Consider the following 21683-nt stretch of genomic DNA (forward strand, 5'->3'; position numbering starts at 1 on the left):
CATCATTTCAGGAGTCGCTGCTGATCTCTGATGGATTTATTTCAACAATTTGACAATAAAGAGATTTGATGCAAAAGCTGCATTTCCTTCCACATCCACCAGAGGCTCCCGCAGTCCTCACAGTATCAGACACAACCTGATAAAATGTCCAACCAGCGTTCAGTCTGACCGAACGGAAACGCCTCCGAGAGGAACATCAGGTGAAACACATGTTAAAAAGGAAACAGAAAATAAGCCTTTAAAAATGTTCACGTTGTTCATGTTTATTGGAGAAGCAAACGTTACAACATTCAGAGTGAAAGTAAATGAGGAAACCGCTGACTCCAGCTGTAGGTCAAACTGATCCTGGACCAGTTACAGCACGGCGAACATGGACAGCAGCATGGCCAGCAGCAGAACCACGGACAGCCGAGCTCCCTGCGATCCAGCTGGAAAGGAAAGGAGCGTCGTGGTTAACGTGCACGTCACATGATCTGCACTCAGAGCTGAAAGCTAAGCTAGGCTAGTTTTTACCTGGTCTTATTAAACTCTCACTTATGATATGAAATAATTCTTTGATTGGACTGGAGACGCCTTCAAAAGCTGGCTGTAGGTTCAGCATCTTGTATCAGTGGTGATGAGCAGTGGGCGGAGCCAGAGTTTTTAATGTGAATGCCTGACGACCAATGGCACCAAATGATACGGACTTACGACAGGTCTGTAAGCAATGTACAGAATTCTACCTTTTTATAGATGAAATGATTTATTTCATCTTCAAAAGTTGTGAGGTGGCGAGTTGATCTGCGAGAACGTGAACTGACCCTGAACTCAAGCCAGACTTAAAAGACGAGTCTACCTGAACCTTGGATAACAGACCGCTACTCTAGAAGAGCGTCAGACGAGGGCAACGCACCTGTGGTAAAAGAGCCTTGCGGCGTTGTGAGCGAAGGCTTGGCCGTGGTGGTGGGGAGCAGCATGTCCTCGGTCACGCTCAGGGACCCGTTGTGCGGCGCTGGTTGGATCTGCAGCAGTTTGCACATCAGAGGGTAGATGTGGATGCTGTCGAACGGCTCGGACAGGTAGCTCCTCTTGAAGCTCGGGCCGAAGGCCCTGAAGATGGTCTTCATGTCCATCTCGGTGTTATGGAAGCCGTGGTCACCTTTATTCACGTAGACGATGAATCTCTGGTGTGAAACGATATGAAGTCGATATACGTTCTCTAGATTTGTTGAATTTTGCTCTTGGTTCTTGGAGGTAAAACGTTGGGGTACTTACAGAGTTCAGGTTGAATCCCAGATCTGCGATGATCACGATGGGAGGCAGACGCTCACTTTTGGCGAGATGGAAGCTTTCTGGAATCTCGTTTTTCTTGTACACCGTGATATTGGGCACGTTGGAGAGGGCGTCAAAAACTTCCTGCTCCTTACCCGGACGTGGCGTCAGGATGCCAAACCCACCGTAGTCGAGAATTTCAAATTTAGCGACCTCGAATAAATTCAGGTATTTGTTGAGGATGACCTCGTCTACCTGCGGCTTCTTCTTTACTGTGGTCATGCCGTGGTCAGAGGTGATGATGACATTCAGCCCGTCGGTCAGGTTGTGGCGATCGATAGCGTCCTTCAAGTAGCCGATGGTGCGGTCGATCTGACGGATGATCTCTTTCCGGTCCGGCGTGTCCGGCCCTTTGGCGTGGCCCACGTTGTCTGGCTCGCCGTAGTACAGCGTCACCAGGTGGAAGTCCTCCTCGGAGAACCAGCTCATCACCGTGTCGATCTTCTGACGCCACTCGGTCTCATTGTCGTCGGGGTGGCCGGACTCCTCCAGTAGCACTCGATTGACCCCTTGGCCACTGTAGTTGGCTCCGCCTCCGGGGAAGGAGAAGGAAGCTGTTTTCAGACCCTGAAATTAGAATAGTTGAACAGAATGGTAAGCACCACATCGCACTCCTGCTCTGTGATCATGTTATGGCTGCAAACAGCCCAGAAGTGTTGGAAGTAGAGCAGGGCGATATGGCCAAAAATATTTATCACGATATTATATTTGAAAATTTGCGATAACGATATAACCGACGATATAATTGATGCGAGACAAAATACAACTCCACAACATTACTAGCGCAAAAAGACAACCTTCCATTTATTTTCACTTAAACAAGAAGCTGGTTTTTATGTACATTAAAGCTTTATAAAAATGTAACAGTGCAAATGCAAATTCCTTGCTGAAAGTTTAACCAAAAGGCATTTCCAGTAGAAATGGGCTGACATATCCTGAGCATAACCATGTATAATATCCACTGAAGTTAAAAAGAGGTGCTTTGCAACATTAAACTGCAGTGTGCAGTACGTATTTTTCGGTGCACGGGATTATAAGGCACATTAAGCGAAACAAAGCAGTCAGATAAATCAAACTTTATTAAACTCATTCTTCTTGCTTCCTCCACTTCTGTACCTTTGATTCATTAATGTTGAATTCTCTGGCAGCTGCTCTATTCCCATGTTGCTGCAGTATATTAATGACTAACCTCGTATTGTGGATGGATTATCTCAGTTGTTCTCCTGACTGAAGATTGGTCCGTTTACAGCATCCTGCCATGCGATTGCATTTGTTTCTAACCATGAAGAACCTTCACGTTAACTTTTATAAGTGGAAAAGTGTTAGTGTTCGTCCTCCAGCTTCACTGTTTATGTTATGCTAACATAGCTGTGTCGCTAGCGATCACGTAGCACATCATTATATAGCAGCTAGCCCAACTTCAGTAACCCTACAAACGTCACTGCTGTTTAGTTTCCTGTCTTCATTTATGTTGGAAGTGATAGCAGAGCTGTACGTTTGATTTTTTTCAGAAATCTCTCCGTCAGAACATGCTATATCATGCTTAGGTAACTAGCGAAACTAGCGAGCTAACTTCCGCTAGCTTCCTGCTAACTTCTAACTCCGTTAAATGTAATAACTTTTGTTTTCATGGATGCCTGGAAGTTAAACTTTATAGTTACACCTGGTAAAGCAGCAATGCTGATCGTTTTATTAAAGATGAAAGAATTTAGACAGTTTTTAACTCTCAGTGATGCTGCAGTGTTGTTTGACCTGAAGCATACGGAGTTTAGGACCCAGATTACTCCCAGATTTAAGAGCATCTTAGTCCGACAAATACGACAATAACAACGGCCGCTTGCATGTTCTGCAAAAAAATGTGCTTTGTTGTGTATCTGACAGACAAACACCAAACCAGTTCCACATCACTGAAGTTGCACCATTTTTACAAACCAGTTCTGGTTCATCTGTTTCACTCAACAATCGGCCATGTGCGTATGAAAACAAAGGCGCTGCGCATGCGCGTTTTACTCCCATTCTATCGCGATATTTCATTTTCCTATCGTTGCCTAACATTATACCGGTATTACCGTGAACGGTATAATATGGCCCAGCCCTAGTTGGAAGCACTCTCGCGTTCACAGGAAGCAGCCAGATTTCATCCAGCTTGGTTTCCTGTTTTTTTTATCAGTGATGTTCCTGAAGAATCCAACTTTTCCTCGAATTAGACAAACATAGAAATCGCACCTTTAGATGTGGTCTACTTTCTACATCTGGTGCTCTCCTGCGTGTTTGGTAAAATAACCACAGTGTCCTCCTGTGTCAGTGCAGCTCATCCTTCACCCCGACTCACCTGGTTCTGAGCGGTGATCCACAGCGGCAGAGCTCCGTTGTCCCACCACTCCGATCTTTTCAGCGTCTCTTTGTGAGGAACTTTCAGGTTCGTCTCTTGGTTGAACATCAAGTTATGGACGACTTCATGATCCTCCACCCATCGGCCTAACGAACACACAGGAAGGTTTTAGCACATTTCACTGCACCGCTCTGGAAACTGAAAGCAGACAGAAAGTAAGATCCTTTATTTGAGAGGGACTATCAGAGGTCGGATATTAGTGATCTTTTTATTTAGGAGTTGGAGACGATGTGAAACGCCGACAGAAGCTGAGCCAGATTTTAGGTTGTGCATGGCCTTCGCTTTCTTTCCCCACAGGTAAGGAGGTAAATAATCTACAGATTGTCTGGAGGGATTTGCACACATCTGTGTTTTACTCTATGTGCAACTTCTGAGACATAAATGCATGAGGTCACAGGCTTGAATCCTGGACAAGCAGCAAAGCAAGCAGAGATGTTTGTGCTGCACAGCCGATCTACACTGTGCAGGCTGAATCAGCAGGTATCACCAACTAAACCAATAAGGAAGCTTTTATTGGCTGAAAGGCCACGAGGGAGATGCATTAGCGAATGTTCCTCCCATCATCACAGGCTGTCCTCCAGGCACAGCTAACAGACCAGACCGTGGGATGGGCGTCACACACAGTCTGCAAAAGGTTCAAGTTGAATGTCAGAAAGTGTGGCGGCGTCAGCAGCTGGTTAACATCATCGTCGCGTGTCCGTGACCCTCGGCTCAGATTAAACCTGTCCCCGGAGCAGCAGTCGCTGGACTCTGGTCTCAGACGGGTTTATTTCCCAGCAGCACCGTCACAGCTTATCTCTCTGGCTTCCTTAACTACATGGACCTAATCTGAGGTCACTGATTTGATGCATTATAAATCAAACTGCTCACATACATGACAGCTAACCCGTCTGATAGTGCCTGTGAAAGCAGTTTTTAAATCATGTATTTATTACAGATTAAAGCTGCACTCAGAGGCGTATTATCAGCAGCACGTACTGATACATCAGCAGTAAACTGACATGTTATGGAGGAGCGTGTCTGCTCCAACTTGCTGATCCTGATGATCACAGTCCAGCTGAGGCCGGTTATCAGCCCGACTCTACTGTGTGTGGCTCCTATCCAGCTGTTTTTAGCACCACGTCTGCACAACCTGTTCTTTGCTGCTCCGGTCTCGTTGTTTTAATGTCTTGGTCACAGAAATTAATTAATATTTTCAAAAAGCCTTAAAATAGTTGTAAAGCAGCTAAAGCAGACGGCTCTCGCAGTTTGTAAATTATAACATTTAAGATATTGATTTTTTTTCTGGAACATCTCTCCCAGATTTTTCCGAATCAGAGAGACTTTATTAATCCCAGGGGGAAACTGAGTTTTCATACCTACAAACATCCAGCATAGGGCTGGGTATCGTCACTGATTTCTAGAATCGATTCAATTCCGATTCACAAGGTCCCGAATCAATTCGATCCACGATTCGATTTGAATCTGGGAAATTTTGACAGTCAGAAATATTATAATTCAGATCGGCACATTTACATATTTCTGTATCAATAAAAAGGAAGCTGACACTTTCGAGACTTTATCAAAGGTGTGAGCGTCACAGCAGAGGCCTTTGTGTCAAAGTAGCTGAAGATAAAACAGAAAAACATGAAGGAGATTTTCCTGTTCTGGGATTTTATAAAAATATTCTGCAGTAGATCAAAAACGAAAGAAAACCATTAATCAACACATGATTGTAATCTGAAGTTACAGCGGTTTTATTAGAGACACAGCGTTTTGCATTTTGAATAATTTTAAAAAGTTTAAATTTGTTCAGTATTGAACAGCAGAAATGAGGTTTTCTTTTCAGAAGAATGTAAAAGGGAAAAAACAGCGGCCGACAGCCTGTAAACACCAGTAGACTGGTGCGTAACAAGCAAGCGAATAATGCAGAAAACAGAGAGAGAGAGGGAGAGAGAGAGAGAGAGAGAGGGAGGGAGAGAGAGAGCTGTGCATCGCGGTGGAAGCAAAACAGTGAAAGAGTGAATCATGACGATGTTCATGTGAAGCGTAGTTTGGATCTTCTTTTGCTGCTGGTTCGGTCAATATTGTTTGGAGAGACATCAAACTAACAGCTTTAGAATCAGCTCATAAAGGACGTGAACACAAAGCGCCGACAGATCAGAGTCAGCGAGCTGTCGGCTTCCAGCCCCGACCGTGAGAAAGTCACATCTCACTGATTCTGATCCGCGGGTCGCGCTGTGTGTTTACGTCTTTGTGTTCCTGCTCTCATTTACTGTTTTAGCTGTTTGGTGGTTGTTGAAATTTTGTGAGGTTTCACCAGAGATTCTGGCCTTTCAGGAAAAATAAATTTATATTAAAAAATCGATTCAGGATTTTAATGAATCGATTTTAATCGATGAATCGATTATCAAAACCCAGCCCTAATCCAGCACTCATGTAAAGTGCAGAAACAGATATTAGTAGATAAAGACAGAGGTATAAATACAAAAGGACACAAATATATTTCCGTTCATGTTGATCAGACAGATTTCAGCTGCATCATGAGACTCCGTTCGAGTTTTGTTGCTCCTGTACAAACTGGAACTGGCAGGTTTGAGTCTCTCACTCTTATCCTCACTGACCTGCACTGGCTTCCTATCAAATACCGTATTGATTTTAAAATACTATTGCTTACCTTTAAAGTTACACACCACATTGCTCCCAGCTATCTTGTTGAACTTCTCAGCCTGTACACTCCTAGTAGAGCACTGAGATCTCTTGGGGGAACCAAGGGCACGGTTGGAGACCAGAGGTGATCGTGCTGTTGCCACAGCTGCAGCCAAACTCTGGAATGACCTTCCTACTGCTATTCGTGAGTCTGAATCAGTCCAATCTTTGAAATCGCGATTGAAAACCTTTTTATTCAACCCAGCCTTCCCTAGTTAGTGTCTGTATCCTGCAAATGTTCTTTATGTAGTTTTAATCATTTAAATTTCATTTTGTTGTTGAATAGTCGAGTTGTTTGTATTTTCTTTTACATATTTTCACTGCGCTGTGGCTGATTAGTGCTCTCCACCTGTTGGTGTATTTATTCCCTGTAAATGTTGCCTTTCTATAAATGATTGTGTTACTGTAAAGCACGTTGGTGTACTGCTGGTTTTAAATGTGCTATACAAAGTTGTACTGTATTGTCTTGTACAAATATTAAGTACTTTCAGGTATTTAATATTTGTACTTGTACAGTGTGTGTACTTTCCAGCGCATGCAGTATTCCTAATGCAGTACTGGCTGTGACCGCTGCAACTTTGAAACTAAATTGATATTAAAATGAAGTTGTCATGGTTACCGGTGATGGTGGTGAAGTGGGACGGCGAGGTCATGGTCAGCATCGGAGGGGTGATGTATTTGGCCTTGACCCCGTCCGCAGCCAGCTGGTCCAGGTTCGGCGTGTCCACGTCCTGGTCGTAGTCCCACCTGAAGCCGTCGAAGGAGATCAGCAGCAGCTTGTTACTCGTCATCGCCGCCTTGCTCAGAGGCTTGGCGGCAGCGCAGACGACCGCCGTCAGAACCAGGAGCAGCTGCGGCCTCATCTTCATCTTCACTCCGACTGACTGCAGCTCGGAGCGAGGCTGTAGCTGCTTTACCTGTCCTGCACACCTGTGGACCACCTGGTTAATGTGTAACCGTGTCTGATAGAGATCAGCTGACATGTGTGAAGCACGAAACCTTGGAGCCTCAGCCACTTATCAGGACTTGAGCTGACCTTCTTGAATCGGCTCTGGCTGAAAACCCCATTGCAGAGTAATTACAGAGTCTGAAACCAAAGTGCGCCACCTGTACTCCTGAACTGATAACAGAGCCAAATGCAATAAAAACAGAATAATACACAATGATAAGCAGGAAAAAACACATTTAAATAAGTGTTTAAATAAAGTGTTGGTGACGATGACGTTTATTACAAACTGTAGAATACAATGAAAACGTACAGAGAAGCTGCGAGGAGATGAGTCGTGATTTCTGACAGGAGAGCGGCACGAGTGAAAAGGAAGGTTTAAAGACCGAGGTGAGGCCTGCTGTGAAGGTCTGAGCATGTGCGGAGGAGGGAGGAGAAGAGGAGCTCAGGAGGTTCATGGATGGACGGCAGGAGGAAGAAGAAGAAATCAGGAGAAACGCGAAGTGACCCCGTCCGCTGGTCCTGGGGCGCCTCTGTCAGTGCGCCCCAGGGCAGCTGTGGCTACAATGTAGCTGCCATTGCCAGTGTGTGACTGTGTGTGTGAATGGGTGGATGTAGTGTAAAGCGCTTTGGGGTCCTTAGGGACCGAGTAAAGCGCTATACAAATGCAGGCCATATTTCGTCCTGCAGGGGGCAGTAATGCGCCAGTGGAGGCCGCACTGACAGCGGAAGGATTTCCGGGTTGTTGAGAGGTCGTGGTGCTCGTGCCGCGACGTCCTTGATAGATTTCACTGGAATGCCGTCAATACTTTGACCGGTCAGAGTTCCGATTCCTTCCGCCGGCGCGGAGGCTGTTTGTCCGGGACTCTCAGCAGGTGTGCGTGGAGCGAGCAAACTTCCGGTAACCCCTGTGTGTGTGCGCGTGTGTCCTGAAGCTAGCCGATGTTAAGCGTTAGCCACGCTGTCTACGTATAAACATCAGCGCGTGCACAGGTGTGCTCCTTCCACAGGAGTTTAGTGCAGGGGTGGGCAACTCCAGGCCCCGAGGGCCGGTGTCCTGCAGGTTTTAGATCGCACCCTGGGTCAACACACCTGAACCACATGATTAGGAGAACCTCTGGAGAACTGCAGGAGCTAATTTAGCCTTTAAATCAGCTGTGTTGGTTCAAGGACACCGGCCCCGAGCCTGGAGTTGCCCACCCCAGGTTTAGTGGAACAACTGCACGCGTTCAGTTCTCGTGAGTTTAACAGACGTTAAACGCTGACGCGTGCACGAGGACCCACCGAGAGCTGCTGCGTGCTCGCGCGTAAAAACAAAGGTTTAATCTGCAGTAATTCTAGAGAAGCCACGGAAAGCTCGTGTCCTGCTGCCAAGACGAACCTTTTAGTTTCTTTTCAGCTTCTTTGTAATCAGATGAATTCATGTTTCATATCGAGCAGGTTAGATTATGGTAACACGTCACTGGCTCCCAGTCCTGCACAGTCACCTTTTAAAATGGTTTCCATCAGCTCAAAGCTCTCAGCGGCTTGTTCTCCGAGTACGCCACCAGAACCCGGACACACCTGTCGGCCACCAGCTGCTGGTCTTTGTGCCCAGATCAGATCTCAGAGCTGAGGATGCTTCTAGTTACTGTGGTGCTGTTCTTGGCACACACTTCCTGCTGACCTGAGGCCAGTTAGAGAAACTGTTGTAGCTGTGACCAACCAACACCACCTGTACTGAAACGAGATGGCTGTAAACATGCTGTTAAAAACTTTATAAAGCACTATTTCTTAAATCCAGCTTCACACACAGTCAGTTCTAGAGAGCAGGGCTCCATGATGCAAATGAGCCTTTATACACAACGTGTTTCACGTGCAGTCTAACAGCTGCAGAGCTGCAGTTTTATGTTTTTGTACTGTTACAGGTGCTGACGTGTAATAACAGCCAAACTGACCTCGCAGGGAGGAAGTAAAGTTTCACAGCCGATGAGCGAGTCCAGCTGTCAGTGAGCTGTTTGATTTATAACACGAGACACAAGCCGAGCTTTGCGCCGACGCTCGTCTGACGGACAAAGACGAGGACCGCTCTGTTTCCTGAATAAATGCCAGAGTCCTGTGACGAGTCGTCCCAAACGCGTCGCAGACGTTTGATTTTAAAGTGCTGATGAAAAGTTTGGGCGGAGCTGACGTTAAAAGATGCAACCCGCTGAGGGGTCAGGTGACCCAGCCCAAAATACCAACCTGAAATAATGTTTCAGTATAGTATAATAGTTTAATAGTGTTTGATGTGGGCGTGTCAGCTGATGGTTGACGGTCTCCTGACAGATGTTCTCGTCTGATGTTTCAGGAATGGCGTCTCTGTGGAGTCTGAGACCGGCACTGACGTCGCTGATTCAAGGTGTGTGTCAGACATCAGGTGAACAAGCGCCGACTTTATTTCAGTGTTTAACCATAAACCCCTCCCTCTGCAGCGTCCCAGCACGCCTCTGCATGGACCGCCCCCCTCCTTTCCAGGACCATGGCCACGCTCAACCAGATGCATCGCCAAGGGAAGCCCAAAGTCCCTCCCAAAGCCGTTGGAGCCACGTTTGGCCGCCCCCAGCTGAAGGCGGTCATCCTGAAGACGATGATCCGAAAGCCCAAGAAGCCCAACTCCGCCAACAGGAAGTGCGCCCGCGTGCGGCTGTCCAACGGGAAGGAGGCGGTGGTGTTCATTCCCGGGGAGGGGCACAACCTGCAGGAGCACAACGTGGTGCTTGTGCAGGGGGGTCGGACACAGGACTTGCCCGGGGTCAAACTCACCGTGGTGCGGGGCAAATATGACTGCGCTCACGTGGTGAAGAAGAAGCAGTAGACTGACTGTGGGGGGAGGGGTGCAAGGTGTGTGTGGTGACCTCCTGCCAGCGGCGGCGACGGTCCTGAGCTTCACTCAGCTCCATGTTTGTGATGATCTGCTGTCAGTGTCCAGAATTAAAGACACTTCCTGTTCATCCTAAAAAAACCCCACACTGTTGTTGTTGTCGTCACTTCAGTTTGAGTTGGTGTTTGTTTACAGGACGTGTCGAGGTCACATTTCAGAGGGAAGTCCCTAAAAAACAGGCAGCGCCGCCTTTCACAGAGGCAGCCTCGCCGCCGTGTTGCATATTTGATGAAGAGATGAATAAGCTCAAATATTCAGTTTGCCTTCATGTGGGAGGAAGAATAAAATAAAGGCCTTGGCTTGACCTGTGTGATAACCTGTCCATGAGTTCCAGGTGAGTAACCTCCAGGTTGTTGCAGTCTCACCCGCAGAGTTCACAGGTGACTGTGAAGCTGCTGCAGATGTTGGTGAGGCTGAGGTGAAGTATGATGACGTAGATGGAAACATCTGGCTCCTTTTGTGTCACCTCAAGTGTGCGTGAGCGCACGCGGACGCCCGCCTCTCGCTGCAGTGTTGTTGAAGTTCACCTTCCGGCCAGCGGCGGCAGCACTGTTGGGTTCAGTTGGGACTCACCTGCTGTCTGGCTCTTCATTTTTTTAAAAACATTCTCCGGTTTTCAGTTCTCCTGGAGTCGGTGTGAGTGCTGCTGACAGACAGGTGAGAGCTCCATCCGTACACCTGCAGGTTAGCTCGCCAAAGGCGGCTGTGAAGCCTTTAAACCGGCGCTCCGCCTCCATCACAGCTAATTAGCGTTAGCATGCGCTAGCCGCACTCACAGCTAAGCATCAGCCGCTCTGCTGTCAGGGATGCTCCTGTAACACCGTCGGGTTTAGATCCTTTTTCGGGCGTTTCTTTGCCCATTCTGTACGGACGAGTGTGTTTGAAGCTCCGGGCTTCTCTCTGAACGCTTTACGTTAACATAGCGGGCTAGCTCCTAGGCTAGCTGATGGGCTAGCTGGCTGTCCGTTTGATGCTCCGAGTTAAAGCACCAAAAACCATCAGCGTGAGCTCCGAGCTGCTGTCTGTGTGATCAGGAAGCTCCGAACACACACTTTAATGCTCACCGTGCGGTAAAGGAAGAAGAAACAGACAGTGAGAGCAGACAAAGACACACAGCGCTGTGCAAAAGTCTTGAGCCACCTCTCATTTCTTTATGTTCTGTGATGAAAACGTGAAATATGTGCAAACACTGAACCACTCGGGCAGCTTCCTCCAGCAGCTCTCCAGCCTGCTGCTTTGGATGTTTCTGCCGGTTGTTCTGTTCCCTGTCAGGATGATCCCACACTGCTTCAGGGGTCCGGGCTCTGGGGAGGCCCATCCATGACTTATGGTGTTCCACAGTGACGGTCCCACACCTGGGGCTCAGGTGGGGCACAGAACAAGAGAAGAGGGCAATTTCTAATTTATTTGGAGCACAAACAAAATTAATTGAACATTTAAAAATAAAACGTACAAATGGATTTCAAACATACTGTTCATGTGGACAATACACATTTGAACAAAGTTTACTTTTTGTATGAAAGATATTTTTGTTGGTTTGTATTTATTTTGTTATAAAGTGACTTTTTAATAGCATGAAGCTTAAAGGTACATTCACATTTTCTGTTCAGTCTCTTTCGTCCTGTAGCGCTGGCACAGTGTCCTGTAACGTTATAATAACAGTGTTCTTACAAACGCACCGATGTGTTTCTTTATCTCAGCTCCCTGTGACCAACAGAGCGCAGCATGCGGTACCCGCGGAGTCGAGCTCGGCTTCCCGTGTCGTTTTGCCGTCGACTGTGCGGCAGCATCACGTTGCTCACGACTGTTCAGTACTTAATCCCACAATTGATCTGAGTCTAAAACTGCCTGTGGCGATCCACTGCATGTGTTTCTATCCAGATGTGCTTTCACTGCGTTGGCAGGTGCTGCCAATCAGATGTTTCTAGATGTTCCTGCATGGTGGATCAAACTCTGATGATCATACTTGATCAGTTTGATCAAAGCTCTCCAACGCTGGCTGACATGCAGCTGAAACCAGGACAGAGCCTCCACCATGTCTCACAGATGGCTGCAGACTCACTTTTGGACCTCCTGACCACCTCGCACATACTGACCATGATTTGAACAGATAAAGGTTAAATTCTCCTTGTTTCCCTTCTGTTGGAGAAGTGGCCCCCAGTAGGGTAGCGGTCTGTGGGGAGGAGGCGTCCAGTGATACGTGGAGAGGTCCGGAGGATGATGAAGTTAAGTTGAGTGATGCTGTGTGCAAATGGAGAGGAGGCGGGGCTGCGGTGTATCGATCTAGCTGATTCAAAGCGACCGATTAGTGAAACATCCGTCAGCGTGGAGCGCCGAGGCTTCTTTTCAGGTCACGAGGACAGAGGAATGAGAGAAGACTCCTGATGATGGTGAGCCACGCTGGCTCATCGGTGTGTCATCAGGACAGAGTGGTGTCGCAGACGCTGACAAACGTTTAAGGTTGATTAATGTTTGCTTCTGTCTCAGTGTGAGGATTCACTCCAGCCGGGCGACGGCGGCTTCATGCGGCTCATCTCAGAGGAAACCAACCAGGCTTCAGGTACGTCTGCACACTAACACTCTGTGGTGCTTTCATTGTGAGCAGGAAGCTTGTGAACAATTGTTTATTGGTCGGAGCGAATGTGGTTCAGGGACCGGAAGGTCGCTGGTTCAATCCCCAGCTCTCTCTGTCCTGGTCCTTGTGTCCTTGGGCAAGACTCTTCACCTACCGCCTACTGGTGTTGGCCAGTAGGGGCCGGTAGGTGCGATATGGCAGCCTCTGTCAGTCTGCCCCAGGGCAGCTGTGGCTGCAGCTGTAGCTGCCTCCACCAGTGTGTGAATGTGAGAGTGAGTGAGCAGTGGAATTGTAAAGCGCTTTGAGGGTCTCGAAAAGCGCTTTATAAATGCAATTATTATTATTATTATTATTTCAGAAGCCTGAAGGAGACGCATCAACACTGAGGAGGAGGAGAGCATGAGGAGATGAATGGAGTGAAGGAGGAGCCTGAGGAAACAGGAGAGGACTGTCAGCAGCTCCCTGCTCAAGGTTAGGGACCCTCGTTGGGTTATTTTAGTGTCAGAGCGGAGTTACGGGGGGAGCGCTGATATCAGGCCAAGGCTGGATCCAACAGCTCTGCAGGTATCAGCAACAGGCTGCAGGAGGAGCGTCTGCCCAGCGTCCTCCTCTACCGCTGCTCTTCTGATTGGTTTTCACGTGATACATATTGAAAGTTGAAATCCTTTAAAACGTGATTTCTCTTTCTCCCCTTCTTTCCCCCAGTCAAGTCTGTCCCGCATTCAGTAAGTGAAAATAAAATAAACAATAAAAGGTGAATCAAATGGACCATTACGGCAAGGCTGGGATGGTCAGTTTGGTAAAGTAAATCCGTTGGGCATCTTTCTTCGCCTTTAGACAACAATTCTGATGCAAAAGAGCCAAACGGGACAGGCAAAAAAAAAGAAAATAGGAAACAAAATTGAGCTACTACTTTTCTATAGCAAATAGAAAAATATGCAAGACATTGTGTCCACCTGACTAGTCTATGTTCATTTAATGGGGATTTGAAATACTAAGTTGATCCCACAAAACTTTAAAATATATCTTTATACATTTTTTTATTCCTCCCAGTTTGCAGATTATGCAACCCCACTGTGTGCCCTTCAACTGCCACAGCAATGTCAGTGTCATTACTGTAAAAGGACATTTTAAAAGCATGTGTCATATTCTTCTGATACATTCTTTCTAGGGTGTGCATAATATTACACGGCTCTTTGCGAGTACAATTACATGGCACTGCCTGGGACTGCGCCATATGAAATGAGAATGATTATGGCCAGTCTGAGTGGTTATGTTGGGGAAAGAACAGCGGGACTGTAACCTTCAGCACTAGGCATTGCTTATCTCTTCTACACACTGGGGAAAATGTGCTAATATAATTACTTTATAAGTATAAAGTATCCATGCTAAGATAATCCCAGTGGTCTCATCACTGTCCTCACCCATTACTATCTTCACATTTCATTCAACAGTCAAAGGTTAGATTTTAAAAATAAACACTCCAACATCAAAAAATAAATAAATAAAAATAATAAAATAAAACGTGATTTTAATGATCATTTATGTGTTTGTGTCCTGCAGGGGCGGGGCTCGATCCAGGTGTGCAGAGTCTCTCTGTACCAGATGAACCGGCTTCAGACAGCGCTCACCGGTCAAAGCGCCGCCACCGGTGCTCGGTATGCGGCCGGGAGTTTTCGCGTCCCTCCCGCCTGGTCGATCACATGACCGCCCACACGGGCGAGAAGCCGTACAGCTGCTCGCTGTGCAGCAAACGCTTCACAAAGAAGATAAACGTGGCGGTCCACCAGCGGGTTCACACCGGAGAGAAGCCGTATTCCTGCCCCGACTGCGGTGTCAGCTACGCCCAGCTCAGCTGCCTGCGGCGTCACCGGCTCGGCCACGCCGCAGAGAAACCCCACTGCTGCTCGGTGTGCGGGAGAGGATTCGTCCAGCGGCGCCACCTCGTCCAGCACGAGCGCACTCACACTGGAGAAAGGCCGTTCCTCTGCTCGCTGTGCCCCAAGAGCTTCGCCTCCAGGACGGGGCTCGTCGACCACCAGAAAACCCACACGGGACAGAACCTGTACTCCTGCTCCGTCTGCGAGAAGGTTTTCTCCACGGCGTCGTCCTTCAGGGATCACGTGAGGCTGCACACGGGGCAGCAGCCGCACCCCTGCTCGCTGTGCGGCAAGAGCTTCAACAGGCCGGGTCTGCTGAGGAAACACCTGCAGAAGCACGCCGAGCAGATCCAGGTGGTCAAAGTCGAAGGTGTCGACGGAGAGGTGAGTGTTACACAGGTGTGGTCACATGACTGCTGGAAGAGTGTGAAAGGAGGGATTGGTCTGTGTGAACAGTTTCCTTAGAAGTGTCACATTTTCCTTTTGTGTCGTGACTTAAAGTAGGCGAGAGGCTCGCTGTGATTGGCTGTTTCTGGCTCACGCGCCGCTCCTCGCAGTTTCTGTCTGTCATAAGCAATAAAATCAGGTTCAAGCTCAACGAACTGAAGCTTAAATTCACTTAGTTTCACTTAGTGTCACGCTTTGCCCTGACCTCCTCCAACTTCACACTGAAATCCTGGGAAAAGAGGCGGGAATTCATTTGGACCAGTCAAGCAGAATTCAGGACTCGGACGGATAACAGGAGAAACACCAAGTCCGAAGTTCTGTTTGGAGGTGGAGCTCACAGCGATCCAATTCAGTTTTAAAGCTCCAAAGGTTCTTTATATTGTACAGTAGACCCTACAACAATACATACAGAGAAAACCCAACAGTCATATGACCCCCTATGAGCAGCACTTTGGTGACAGTGGGAAGGAAAAACTCCCTTTTAACAGGAAGAAACCTCGGACAGAATCAGGCTCAGGGAGGGGCGGGGCCATCTGCTGTGATTGGTTGGGGAGAGAGAAGGAAGACTGACGTTCTCTGAGGAAACATCAGACAATTCCCAGTGAAGTCGAACAGTAACGTGTCCCCCCACAGCTGGAGAACCAGATGTTGAACACCAGGTGTTAACCTGACAGCAGAGCGCTGGGACAGGGTCCCCTCTGCTCTCCTGGTTCCTCTCAGGGATCATTTTGTCTCTTCAACTCCAGGTCGGACTCATTATCGTAGTCGACGCCCTTCTGACCCCCGAGTCTGCGATTCGATTCTCAGGTCTTTATTTTAAGACACAACGTGTCGCCACAGAGGGCGAGATATCGGGTGTCTCGTCTGCACTCAGACAGACATTATCAGCATTACCTCTGTTTATTCTCTGCTTTCTCTTCCCGAGCCTGGTTCTGTCTTCCTCCTTGTAAAGATGTAAAGCTGCTGCTGTGAGTTGGTTTGAGCTAAAAGTTGAAGCTTCAGGTTGTTCTCCGTCTGTCTGAAACTCAGGGGGAGATGAATCTTCACTGCTTCCTGTGTCAGAAGGACTTCTTGTCAGTGGAGAAGCTGCTGCAGCACCGGCAGCTCCACCAGAGGGCGCAGCAGTTCACCTGTGGCGTCTGCGGCCGAGAGTTCGGCCGAGCGTCGCGGCTGAAGGAGCACATGCGCTCTCACACCGGAGAGAGGCCGTACCAGTGCGACGTCTGCATGAAGCGCTTCTCTGTGCTCAGAGTGCTGAGGAAGCATCAGGAGATCCACGGCAGGGAAGAGTGCAGCACCGCCGCCGCTGACGACCAATCACAGCCTTCAGACCAGCCGGTGAGCAGTCAGCCTCGACTTCAGAAACATGCAGAAATTGGAAATAAGTGCAGAATGTAAGAGGATTATTTGACGTCCTCAATGGAGGACGTGTTTGAAATGTAGGAGCCGCAGGTTAGCTTCATAATCTGCTCACAGCTGATGCAGGTAAACTGACCTCAGATCTGCGCTCTGTTCCAGAAAACGGGTGAATCGCTCAGCGGGATGAAAGTGGAGAACGGGAACGCAGACTCGGCGACCGGTGAGAAACTCCAGCTCCTCGTTTCAGACGGGTCGGCCCGTTCGCGCTGCGGCAAAGCAGCTTTTCATTTCATGCCACACGTTATGTTCTCCACAGTTTAGCTGTCCGTCCTTTTAGTCTGTGAGAATCCACGGAGGCTTTTTCTCCTGAATGACTCCAGAGTGTAAACGTTATCCCTGAACATCCGTCACATCTCAGCTAACACCTTTCCTCGGCGCCGGTGTGCTGCTGTTGGATGTTGGCGTGCTCCTGCGTGTCCTACAGCAGATTAGCTGGCGAGGACTCGGGCGTTAGGCAGTGTGGTGAGATCGAGACTGAGCTGTGTGAGTGAATTTAGTGCGGCATGAACTGAGTGATGTTTGGAGAGAGCAGTGAGGTCTGAACAGCTGTGGAGGACGTTTGCAGAGGGTTGTCAGGTCCGGTGATTGTGAATAATTCTGCATCAGGGACCAAAATAAGAAAAAGGATGTGACATTTAAAGTGACTGAGCTTATTGTTGTGTTTTAGAAAGTGGAACAAGTTCCTCTCACACTGGTCAGCGTCACTCGGGTGGGCTGTGGCAGTGGGTAAATCTGTGTGGGTGGGAACAGGCTGAAGGAACCGTGGAGCTCAGGTTTACACTGAAGCGAGCTTTAACGATACGGCACCAGGTGACATGAACAGCTGAGTTACGCACGTCCTTCACTCCCTCTTCCTGTTCGTCCTCAGACGGGAGCACCGATACTCCGAAGGAAAGCTCCTCCCACAGCTGCCTCAGCTGTGGGAGGAGCTTCCCGGGGATGTCGGCTCTCTTGGAGCACGCCAAGGTCCACGACTCGGAGAAGCCGCACCGCTGCCCGGTATGCGCGAAGATCCTCAGCAGCGCGGCCACCCTGCGAGTGCACAGGAAGACCCACATGGCCGACAAGCCGCACGCCTGCAGCATCTGCCCCCGGAGCTTCCTGAAGCCCTGCCTGCTGCGCCAGCACATGAGGACCCACATCAGGGACGGGCTCATCGCCGACCCCGCCGACAAGGTGACGCCCAGACTTCAAACCTCTTTCATCTGAGCGTGCGTTTGACTGAAGGCGGGAGATAGAAACTGCACTCAGATCAGATTTTGTGCATCTTTCAGGTGTTCTGGTTCGACATGAAGATCGAGGGCGGGAAGGTGGAGCTGGGGATGAAGAAGAAGGAGGAGGTGGATGAAGGCGTGAATGAGCAGGTAAGAAAACAGCTGGTCTCAGGTGAACCTGTGTGCAGGTCTGAGGTGCAGAACGAGGTCAGCACAGAACGCAGCAGCTGTAAATGAAAGGCCTCACCGACAGACGCTCCGGTCCTCTGTGTGAACCCGCGTGCTCGCCATTCACATCACGTCACACTGATTTTAAATTACTTCCATTTATCTGGAGACATAATCACGCTAACATTTAACTGTAGTTTGATTTCCTCCTGTCTTTGTCTACTTCTACAGACCTCCGTAGATGTTTTCACCGGAGTTGAGCCCTCTGTTAACAAACCCCGCCCCACTGAGGGGCGGGGCAACAGCGAGGAGCATAAAGAGCCAGACGTGAGCGGGCTGATAAACTCTGATGGTGAGGAAGAGGACTGGAGGCCAGCGCGCGGCAGTGAGTCTTCATCTTTAACTAATTAGTTATTGATTGTTCCCGACTGGCTCTGTGAGGGCAGCGGCAGTTTGGTTTTTTTCTAAATGATGATTGGATGGCTGCATGTTTGACCCTGAAACGCTGACTGCCCTCATAAAGCCTGCAGGCACTCTCCTCAGCAGCAGTCGGTGTTCCTCTGAGTTCTCTCTGATGTCTCTGACAGACCCTGACGGGCCCACAGACCCTGACGGGCCCACAGACCCTGACGGATCCACAGACCCTGACGGGCCCACAGTTCCTGATGTACCTTTACACCCTGATGGATCCTTAGATCGCGATGGGCCCACAAGTCCTCGCGGACCCTTGAATCCACAGGCCGACAGTGGGGCTGATGGGAAATCACGGCACTGCTGCCCCGTCTGCGGGCGCGACTGTTTCAAAGCGTCGGCGCTGCAGAAGCACCTGCGGATCCACTCGGGCGAGCGTCCCTTTCAGTGCCCCACCTGCAGGAAGAGCTTCATCCAGCACGTGCACATGACAGAGCACCAGAGGATCCACACGGGAGAGAGACCCTACACCTGCAGCATCTGCAGCAAGAGCTTCACCTTCTCCAGCGCGCTGCGCCGGCACCAGCGTCTGCACACCGACGCCCGGCCGTATCAGTGCCCCATCTGTCCCAAGACCTTCAAGCAGCGCAGCTCGCTCAAAGAGCACCAGCTGACGCACTCGGGCGTCCGCTACCAGTGCCCGCTGTGCAGCAAGAGCTTCAGCCGCGCCCTCGAGCTCACCTACCATGTGGACGTGCACTCGGAGGCTCGGCCGTACTTCTGCGACATCTGCCAGAAGAACCTGAGCGGAGCCCGAGTCTTCAGGAAGCACATGAAGAAGCACGAGCTGCAGCCAGCCGGGCTGAGGGAGGCCGGGACCTCCTCGACCAATGAGAGTCTCTGAAAGCGGTGAGAGAGGGAGGCCCGTGCTGGGAAAACCAGTGTGGACAAAAGTCAGCGAGTAACCAGTGAAACCAGTGTGAGTTCAGCCTCAGATATTAGAAGGACTTCAGAGGACGCGCTCAGTTAAATCTGTGTTAAAGGAAAGGTTCTGAGATGCTGTTAGCCCCGCCTCAGCTCACTTCCTGTTGCAGCTGTCATTACATTCCTGTCGTGGACGCAGTGAAGAAACAGGAAGAAGCATGAGCCTTCAGCCTGTATGCTAAGCTAGGCTAACAGCATCCCAAGTAACAGAACGAATCTCTGCCTCCAAACGAGCCACCGGTCCATGATCCGGCCGGCTGATTGGACCACACTGACCCTTTAACCAAAGTGCTTTTGGTGCCTGAACCACAGACGCGTGTCCGGATGTGACCCCTGAACTTTGCCGACAGCTTCTCATTTGGAGGTCACGTGTTTCAAACGAGAGGCGTGGTCACGAAGGGTTTTTCAAACTTTTAGTGCTCGTTGAATATTTGGTGCTACACATCAGCAGCCCTGGTTCTGATTTCATTTCTATAGAGGTAAAACAGCTGATACACGAAGGTCAAAGGTCAGCTACACAGAGGCCTTCGTGCTGTTGTAGAGTCTGAACTAAAAAACTGTCCCTGGACCAGTTTGTACACTTTTAAAGTCACCACGTCTTTAAAGCCTCTGAGCTCACCTGAACCTGAACCTGAGTTTGTTTCCGGAGCTCGAGCAGCTGCGTGTTCCTGCAGAACCACAGATTCCTCCACTACAACCAGGAAACACTAAAAGACGAGTGCTGAACGCTCCAACACTTCATCGCATCCTGAGGAAAGATCTGTGGAATTATGTCAACAACAGAAATATTCCCGTCACACGACTGATATTTTTCTACCAGCAGGTGGCAGTACGCCTCTATGAACTCTATGAAGTTTTATATCTACACTCACTGCCCACTTTATTAGGTACAGCTGCTGAGTTTACAGAGTACAGATCTCTGGAAGAAACTGCTCGGGTGGTGCCCCAGATCAGAGGAGAATGACCAAACTTATATAACTTATTATAACAAAGGTATGCAGAAGAGCGCCTCTGAGCACATCACACCCTGAAGCAGATGAGCTACAGAATATCTGCCACAACATCCAGGATCTCTCTGTCGGGAGGGCGTGATGGTTTCTTGGCACGTCCGTGACAAGTTCACCGTCCTCCAAACGCCTCCACAGTCACCACATGTCATGGATGCGGTCCACAGCTCTGCAGTAAGTCTGTGATGGTGTCACGTCAACACGGAGAGTCTCTGAGGAATGCTTCCAGAACCTCGTCGATGCTGGGAAGAAGAAACAGGGTCCAGTCCTGTACTGGCAAGGTGTAGCTAATAAAGTGGCTGCTGGGTATGATTTATCTTCTCTTGTTACAGCAGCTCAAGTTAAATACAACAACGTGTAACAGGGAGCTTAAATGAGTGGGATTATGTGGCGATCGTGGCTCAAGAGTTGGGAGTTCGCCTTGTAATCGGAAGGTTGCCGGTTCAAGCCCCGGCTCGGACAGACTCGGTCGTTGTGTCCTTGGGCGAGACACTTCAGCCGTTGCCTACTGGTGGTGGTCAGAGGGCCCGGTGGCGCCAGTGTCCGGCAGCCTCACCTCTGTCAGTGCGCCCCAGGGTGGCTGTGGCTACAATGTAGCTGCCATCACCAGTGTGTGGATGTGTGGATGATTGTGTATAGTGTAAAGCGCTTTGGGGTCCTTACGGACTAGTAAAGCGTCATACAAATACAGGCCATTTACCATTATGTCCATGAATGAAACTGAAATCTCCGCCAGGTGAGAATACCTGTGAGAGTTTCTACGTCACGTCCAACAAACCTTTCACTTCCCCATGAGGGATTTTCCCACGAGTTGTAGATATTTCCTGTGTTTAAATGTTTCCATGTTCAGTCTGTGGGAAGCAGACAGGAATCTGAGGTGTCCCAGCATGGAGAGAGTTTATAATCTGAAACATTAAACTGAGACCTTCACAAACTGTTCGTGCATTTTATTATTTACATATCAAATGCATTTATGGGGTAAACGACCGCCGTCTCTGGGCTGTTCGGTGGTGTGCAGAGCACCACCTCTGATTCTTAGCTACATCTTCGCTCACCCCAACCGGCTGCAGCAGATGGCCCCGCCCCTCCCTGAGCCTGGTTCTGCTGGAGGTTTCTTCCTGTTAAAAAGGAGTTTTTCCTTCCCACTGTCGCCAAAGTGCTGCTCACAGGGGGTCATATGATTGTTGGTGGTTGTTTCTGCTGATGCAGAGTTTTCACTCTACAGTACGAAGCACCTGGGAAGGAAAAACTCCCTTTGAACAGGAAGAAACCGCCCAGCCTCAGGGAGGGGCGGGGCCATCTGCTGCGACCGGTTGGGGTGGGTTTAATGTGTAAGCAC

At 49.1% G+C, this 21683-nt stretch overlaps 3 protein-coding genes across 8 annotated transcripts; 2 read left to right on the top strand and 1 right to left on the bottom strand.

Moving 5' to 3' along the window:
- Positions 1-243: 243 nt before the first annotated feature.
- LOC113031819 (ectonucleotide pyrophosphatase/phosphodiesterase family member 7) lies at positions 244-9322 on the bottom strand. Its single transcript, XM_026184260.1, has 6 exons — positions 8825-9322; positions 7011-7321; positions 3644-3789; positions 1255-1878; positions 893-1163; positions 244-428 (listed from the first exon to the last, which is right to left on the bottom strand). Exons 2-6 carry the CDS (start codon positions 7258-7260, stop codon positions 355-357), a joined length of 1365 nt encoding a protein of 454 aa, XP_026040045.1. The 5' UTR covers positions 7261-7321; positions 8825-9322; the 3' UTR covers positions 244-354.
- Positions 8035-10323, top strand: mrps12 (mitochondrial ribosomal protein S12). Of its 3 annotated transcripts, none has more exons than XM_026184262.1 (3): positions 8035-8238; positions 9667-9717; positions 9791-10323. In XM_026184262.1, the coding sequence occupies exons 2-3, from the start codon at positions 9669-9671 to the stop codon at positions 10171-10173; spliced, it is 432 nt and encodes a 143-aa protein (XP_026040047.1). In that variant the 5' UTR covers positions 8035-8238; positions 9667-9668; the 3' UTR covers positions 10174-10323. The 3 variants fall into 3 exon arrangements, with proteins under 3 accessions (XP_026040047.1, XP_026040048.1, XP_026040046.1); XM_026184263.1 differs by having other exon boundaries at positions 8035-8212; XM_026184261.1 differs by lacking the exon at positions 8035-8238 and adding an exon at positions 8987-9537.
- Positions 10324-10395: 72 nt separating this feature from the next.
- LOC113031818 (zinc finger protein 850-like) lies at positions 10396-20781 on the top strand. Of its 4 annotated transcripts, none has more exons than XM_026184257.1 (11): positions 10587-10896; positions 12388-12629; positions 12727-12799; positions 13173-13285; positions 14378-15078; positions 16171-16479; positions 16660-16720; positions 17429-17736; positions 17835-17924; positions 18174-18327; positions 18530-20781. In XM_026184257.1, exons 4-11 carry the CDS (start codon positions 13222-13224, stop codon positions 19255-19257), a joined length of 2415 nt encoding a protein of 804 aa, XP_026040042.1. In that variant the 5' UTR covers positions 10587-10896; positions 12388-12629; positions 12727-12799; positions 13173-13221; the 3' UTR covers positions 19258-20781. The 4 variants fall into 4 exon arrangements, with proteins under 4 accessions (XP_026040044.1, XP_026040042.1, XP_026040043.1 ...); XM_026184258.1 differs by having other exon boundaries at positions 12391-12629; XM_026184259.1 differs by lacking the exons at positions 10587-10896; positions 12388-12629 and adding an exon at positions 10396-10573.
- The last annotated feature ends 902 nt before the right edge of the window (positions 20782-21683 follow it).

This window comes from Astatotilapia calliptera, chromosome 11, assembly GCF_900246225.1.
Source record: "Astatotilapia calliptera chromosome 11, fAstCal1.2, whole genome shotgun sequence".
Taxonomy (NCBI): domain Eukaryota; kingdom Metazoa; phylum Chordata; class Actinopteri; order Cichliformes; family Cichlidae; genus Astatotilapia; species Astatotilapia calliptera.

Bases quoted from the DNA above. Each gene is read 5' to 3' on its own strand.
- LOC113031818 (XM_026184259.1), top strand. From the start codon at position 13,222: ATGAATGGAGTGAAGGAGGAGCCTGAGGAAACAGGAGAGGACTGTCAG. The intron at 13,286-14,377 runs GTTAGGGACCCT...TGTGTCCTGCAG, and splicing joins TCAGCAGCTCCCTGCTCAAG to GGGCGGGGCTCGATCCAGGT. The intron at 16,480-16,659 runs GTGAGCAGTCAG...GCTCTGTTCCAG, and splicing joins CACAGCCTTCAGACCAGCCG to AAAACGGGTGAATCGCTCAG.
- LOC113031819 (XM_026184260.1), bottom strand. From the start codon at position 7,260: ATGAAGATGAGGCCGCAGCTGCTCCTGGTTCTGACGGCGGTCGTCTGC. The intron at 3,790-7,010 runs GTAACCATGACA...TGTGTTCGTTAG, and splicing joins CCACTTCACCACCATCACCG to GCCGATGGGTGGAGGATCAT. The intron at 1,164-1,254 runs GTAAGTACCCCA...GTTTCACACCAG, and splicing joins TGGGATTCAACCTGAACTCT to AGATTCATCGTCTACGTGAA.
- mrps12 (XM_026184261.1), top strand. From the start codon at position 9,516: ATGCAACCCGCTGAGGGGTCAG. The intron at 9,538-9,666 runs GTGACCCAGCCC...CTGATGTTTCAG, and splicing joins GCAACCCGCTGAGGGGTCAG to GAATGGCGTCTCTGTGGAGT. The intron at 9,718-9,790 runs GTGTGTGTCAGA...CTCCCTCTGCAG, and splicing joins ACTGACGTCGCTGATTCAAG to CGTCCCAGCACGCCTCTGCA.